The 6,379-nt window shown below is 42.6% G+C and overlaps 1 protein-coding gene across 1 annotated transcript; it reads right to left on the bottom strand.

Moving 5' to 3' along the window:
- Positions 1–286: 286 nt before the first annotated feature.
- LOC124675782 (beta-glucosidase 12-like) lies at positions 287–5,061 on the bottom strand. Its single transcript, XM_047211856.1, has 13 exons — positions 4,924–5,061; positions 4,473–4,542; positions 3,905–3,963; positions 3,642–3,717; positions 3,426–3,503; positions 3,188–3,275; positions 1,581–1,836; positions 1,387–1,502; positions 1,084–1,301; positions 986–1,017; positions 771–885; positions 560–668; positions 287–461 (listed from the first exon to the last, which is right to left on the bottom strand). Exons 1-13 carry the CDS (start codon positions 5,059–5,061, stop codon positions 287–289), a joined length of 1,530 nt encoding a protein of 509 aa, XP_047067812.1.
- Between the last annotated feature and the right edge of the window lie 1,318 nt (positions 5,062–6,379).

Below are 6,379 nucleotides of genomic sequence, written 5' to 3'. Positions count from 1 at the left end.
TTCCCCGTAACATCTTATAAAGGCCGCACGGTATGCTCACCGAAGTTGTTTTATCATCTTGCTTTACCCTTTACCTAGCAATCTAGAATAGTCGGGCAATGCTACAAAAATGTTGGAGATGTACAAGTCAATCGGTCCGAACCTTTCAACGGTGTATAGGGAGAACTGAATTCGGCCGATGTTATTACAGAGGGAAACACGGAGCAGCCCACATGATCAGCCAATTGTCTATTTCAACAGTTATACACTGCATCCATCGCTTGGCTGCCAGTTGTATGCATGTTGATCATCTCTTGAGGAACTTCTTGAACCAGCGTGCTGACTGCTTGGGATACCGCTTGCGCTTCTGCCCATCTCTGTAGTCCACAAAGTGTAGCCCGAAACGCACGGTGTACCCGCTTACCCACTCGAAGTCGTCGAGCAGAGACCACGCAAAGTACCCTTTCACGTTTGCCCCGTCCCTGTAAACCAGAAAATTAACACGCGCGTGCAACACAGCGTTGTCAGGTAATGTCAGGTATTGATCGAGTTATGGTGTAGACGGTGCTCTCTGATCGACCTTATGGCACTCTGCAGCGCAAGAAGGTGCTTGTGGTGGTAGTCTATCCTGGCGTGATCCTTGAGGGCTTGCTGGATTGTTAGGCTCTTGTTGTTGGGTTCGCCGATGCCTGAATGAAATAGTTTTTTAGTTGAGTTCTTGTATATGTTCTCTTCTGGTCTTTATCGAAAAAATGTTCTCTTCTGGTTTTGGGGAAAGAAAATATACTCACCGTTTTCAGTGACGTAGACTGTAGGATTGCCGTAGTTCTCCTTGATATAAAGCAGTAGATCACGAAACCCTTGCGGGTAGACATATAGCCAAGATGTACCGGGAGATGTACCAGCCTACACGCGTAGTATTATTTACTTAAGTGAATCACCAACCTGAGAAGTGGGAAACAACTATATGGAAGATTTGTTCGCATGTGCAGAAGTGGTAAAGTACCTGAGGACCTATGGGGACGCCATTTCGAACACCTAATAACTTTGGACGGTTAGTATTCGAGTCAAAACGAAGAAAATGGTTGATGCATGATGACTCACCAGTAAGATTAGCTTGAGCATCTGTATTGTAGCTTTTCTTCAGGTCATCTGATGGAGGAAGGTTAGCAGCATAGTTTGCAGTGTAATAATTCATTCCAATGAAGTCGAATGAACCCTTGACTAATTCAGATTGTTCTTTTGTGAACCTCGGCAAGCGATTCCCGACCAATTTTCTCATGCTCTGGGGGTAGACTCCTCTCTTGAGTGGTTCCATAAACCTACAAGAGCATTCCTAGCTAGTAAGATTTCCATTTCGTTCAAGACCTTGAAAACTAAGATATATGTGAATTACAGAGAGCTTACCATCCAAGCATGAAGTCTATAGCACGCTTCGCTGCAGCATTGTCGGACTTCGAATGTGAGAAGGGAACATACCAGTTTGTGACTAGAGTTATCCCAACCTTCCCCTTCTGGACGGCCTGCATTTTCATACACATCTGTATCAATCATATGGCCGTTCATGGATGAGTACAATTCATGAAGTGCTGGTTGATCACCTGGTATTTCTGTTTGTATAATTTGAAGGCCGCTGCATGGGCGAGTAGCTGATGGTGGCCTACAGTGTAAGGCTCCGTTCCTGAATCTCCAGCGCTGCATTTCCCCGCCTCCCAAGGCGAGCACCGACCTGGCGCAAGCACTCCCAGCGCATAGCTCGCGACGCAAAATGACAAGGGCTCGTTGAATGTAATCCAATGCTTCACTCGATCTCCGAACTCTTTGAAGCAGACTTCTGCGTAATCCTTATAGTCATTTCTGCATTCCAGTGACAACCGATTAAAATATCGTTTCTTATTTGTGACATCTACAAAATGCTTTAGAGAGTGTGTGTCCATCATTTGCTCGATGGCGATGATCGATCTGTTTGTAGCGGACCGTGCAGGGGCCACTCTTATGGAGTCACTATCTCGACCATATTCAATCACGTCAACATCTATTTAACATGAGGCTTGCTTCGTTGTCCCCCCTCACCAAAATTTGACGGGGTAAGTTTTCCCCGGTGTCTTCTGGTTTTAGCCCGTAAAAACACATATCAAGCCCTATGTATCCTTATATAGATATACTAGGTGTACTTAATGTTTCTACCAGTTGATGTTGCTGATGGAATATTTTATCCACTACTGAATAATATAGATTTAAATGGACCGTACGAGCTACTCTAGGGCTTGTATTTATGCCTTTTTTATTCATTTTTAATCAGTACGCCCCAGGTTACCAGAAAGTATGAAGAGATCTTAGCCATACACATACATGTGTTTCAGTTAACCAAATTTTGAACGAATGGGGGGGGGGGGGGGACACCGAAGCAAAAGTGATTTAACATATCTGGTTGTCTCTATCATGGAGCACGGTTTAGGCCCATATTGAGAGAGACATATTGGATGTGACTAGTTCTCAGTGGATTTGACTAAGCTCTAACTTAGCTGAGAACTAGCAAAACCGAGAGACATTTCGTAATTGGACCATCGTGGATTGTCTTACATGCCACATGTGCAGGAGATTATATAGATGACAGTTTCTAAAAAAAATGCAAATGTGAGCTCGGTCCACCGGATCGGAGCAAGTTATTTTCTGAATTCAAAAATGGGTTTTAGAACTTCAAAAAGTTCAGAAACCAAATTTTACATGTACACATAGATATATCCTAGAGGTAAATTTTTGTCATACTAAAATTTTGCAATACATCTGTGTAGACACGGATTTTTACCAATAATTTCTTTGACAATTTGTAATACCATTTTCAATTCTTTTCAGGATATCGGGCTCCATGGAGACCCAACTCCAGAACGTCCCGCACTCAGAATTTCTTGGATATTTCAACGGATGCCCATGGTGGAGTAGGTAGAGAGGGAGAACGATAACTTCATGCATGCTGGACTAACTTACTCATGCTACCCCTAGTCAATCTTCTTTTACTTAGGTTTATCTTGACATATTTTGATGATTTGAGTAGAATTTTCCATTTCATAATGACTTTCTTCTAGACCACACTTGAGATTTTTCCGCTGGCGATATTAATCCCAAACTATACTCTATCAATGTCTCATTATCTAGTTATTTCTCCAAGTAAATTCATAAAGGTATTCGCGATACTTTTACCACTCACATGATATTATGGCTAAGAAACCCTGTATATTCATCTTCCAATGCCTGAGGTGAATCCCAGTGAAAAAGGGTGACAAATGGCTGCAGCCCTGCAAATATATAAATATTAACAAATCTTAAGACTCATTTGGTGGTGGAGTAAATAACGACCATGATGTCAGATTGTCCATGCAGCATGCAGATTGATATCATTATTTGATAAAAAATAATTAAGTACAACTGATGGTTAGATAATTTACCTTTGGATAGGAGCTCATTAATCAAGTTATTATAATATAGGATGCCTTCTTTGTTCACTCCACCTCTAAGAGTCCCATCTGACAGGCATTCATTAAGGTCAATGTGAACATCCTATCAACTTAGCATGTGGAGAATTTGCAGAACTTAATTCAGAGAAAAACAAAAAGGAAAGAGGTGTAAATCGTATCAGGATTGAAAGATGGGGATATAGTTACCTGGAAGAATTCTTGTCCATGAGATGGAGAACCTGTATGCATCCATTCCCATATCCTTCATGAGGCGCACATCTTCCTGAGGTTTATAGAAAGTTGTGATCAGTACTACCTAGATTAATAATGCGGGATTGATGTATCTAATATTCAAAAAAATTGTCATAGTGAGATGATGTTAATATCAAACTTTGAGCATATAATTTATGGAAATTCTAAAATGTCCAAGAATAAGTAAGTCGTACAAACTAATAACACTATATCCCTACCTTGTAAAGATGGTAAGAGTCCACTGCCACATCCCCATTGCTTTTGTCGAAAATTTTATCTGCAAAAGTTATTCCAGTTTTTATGGGGAAAAAAATGCATGCCTGCTCATTGGTATTCATTTGTTGATAAGGAAAATTTAACTTCAGTAGTACGTTACACTCAACTTAGATAATGTAGACTATACTACTGAATTACTACTACTCTGTTCCTGATAAGTGACCTTTCAGACATGTACAGACCACCTCCAACGAACACAGGGATTCTTCCGTGCACGGGACCTCCCGTGCACTAGTTCATTAGGTTTCATTAAATATCAATATGTCAAACCAAACTGAAACATATTGAAACTCAATGAAATTTGGCAATACAGTGTGGCACGAATCTAAAAGCAGATAATCACATGACCTCCCATGCACGGGATAATATCATTTCTCCCATCTCCAACACGTAGTTTGACCGTTATTTTTCTTCAACATGTTAGTATAGGATAATAGTATGAAAATAATCTGAATAACAAATCTAATGATACTATTCTCCGTTTACTGCGTGTTGCAGATGCATACATGCCTGGGTATTGGTGAGTGAAGTTGTCCCAGATGCTTGGTCCCCTGCCTCCCTCCATCGCACCACCCTCATACTGCAGTAGTGTGCCAGATGCATGTGCATATATGAGACCAGATCCAGAACAGAATATATGATAGTACTTCTTGGATCAGATAGTATCGATGGACCAAGTCGGGAAGTCATATATTACTTCTTGTGAAAAATATGTTCTCCCACTTTTTCTAACATTCAGTCATTCATGATTCTTGTCTATTTGCCTAGAATCTACTCTGTGTTAACTTCAACTACTACATTCCCAACTATACATTAACCTCTAACATTAGGAAGGAGCCGCTTATGCATGATACAGCTTCCATACCTGTACTTGCCATCACCCATCAGATTGTGCTGATCCGAGAAAGGAAAGCGGACAATGTATGCTATGCATGAATCAGTGGAGGAAAGAAGTGGAAACCTGGTAGGACGAGGAGGCCGTCCCGAAGACGAAGCCCTTGGGGAAGCTCCTCCGGCTTACCGGCTCCAGTCCGACGCTGTCGTAGGCAGCGGAAGCGACAGCCAGAAGGAGAAATGTCAGGACGGCACGACCAGGCATCGTCGCCAGTTCTCCTGCAGCCATATGTGGGGGCGACGGGGTCGTCGCAAAGAATGTATTGTAGCGCTTATCACTGTGTCAAGAGCTCACCTTGGATCAAGATATATATAGGCCGATGTAAGAGATTAAATAATAATTGTTGTCTGTTCTGGAAACATGTTGTGGCAGACCGTTGACGATTTCTCAACTAAAAGGAAAATCATGCCATGTGCTCCTTGGCCTGTTTCGCTTGGCCTGTGACCTGGCGACTGCCGTCGAGGAGGCTCTCCTGGTGGCCACTTGGTGCGCGATCAAGGAGATTTTTTTCCGAGAGCATGCCAAAGCCATGCCTTACTCGATCAAGGAGATGAGGAAGCTATGCCCTCGCTGGGCACGGCACAGATACTATGCTCTGTTTCTGCTGCTGCTTTGGATCCTCTAGTTTCTAATGTTAGCACACTACTTGCTGTTAGATGCCCACTTGCTAGGTCCTGCAACTTCTACTAATGATGTGTGCTTTTATATCCTAATGCTTAGGTTAATCGCCCGGGTTGTGGGTCATAGATTAGCCCCTGCAATCGGCTGGGCATGTACCCAGTCCCAACAATTGGCATTCGTGGAAGCATTCTTATCCTTTGGGACAAGGAGGCCGTGGAGCTCTCGGATATTTACATCTTAGCGTAGCGATGAGAACTTCAGGTTCACGATCGTCTATGGGCTGATGGATAATGCGCTGAAGGATGATTTTTTCAATGAGCTTTTGACTCTCAAGACAACTTCAGGGAAGAAATGGATTGCTCCCAAAGACTTGAGCCGAATCAAAAAGCTTGAGACAATAATAACAACAACATCAATAGAAGTACAATTACTCACTTTCGTGCTGCCCTTCATGGTTGTGACCTCAAAGAGATCCATTTCCAAAACCGAAAGTTCACTTGGTCTAATGAGCAAGAATCTCCAACCTTGTCCAAAATTAACGTCTTCTATTGCAATGAGGAATGGGATACTAGCCATGACGATCACATCCTTCAAGCTCTCTCTTCTTCCCTCTCTGACCATTTCCCTTTGCTCCTTGCTTGTCGTCAAGGCCCTAGGGCCCCGAGGTCCTTCAGGTTTGAGGGGTTTTGGATCCAAATGTCGTGCTTTTCCGAAGTGGTGCAAAAAACTTTGACCGAACCTACATTCCACACTGACCCGTACCACATTCTCCACAACAAACTGGTCACTACAGAAAAACGTTTAACCAATGGAGCCAGACTCTCAAATGCAAAAAATCGAAATTCACATGGCACCTATTGTTATCTACCACCTGGACTTGGCCATGGAGAGGAGGCAACTA

This window comes from Lolium rigidum, chromosome 7 (assembly GCF_022539505.1).
Source record: "Lolium rigidum isolate FL_2022 chromosome 7, APGP_CSIRO_Lrig_0.1, whole genome shotgun sequence".
NCBI lineage: Eukaryota > Viridiplantae > Streptophyta > Magnoliopsida > Poales > Poaceae > Lolium > Lolium rigidum.
This window is presented reverse-complemented; position numbering and strand designations above follow the sequence as displayed.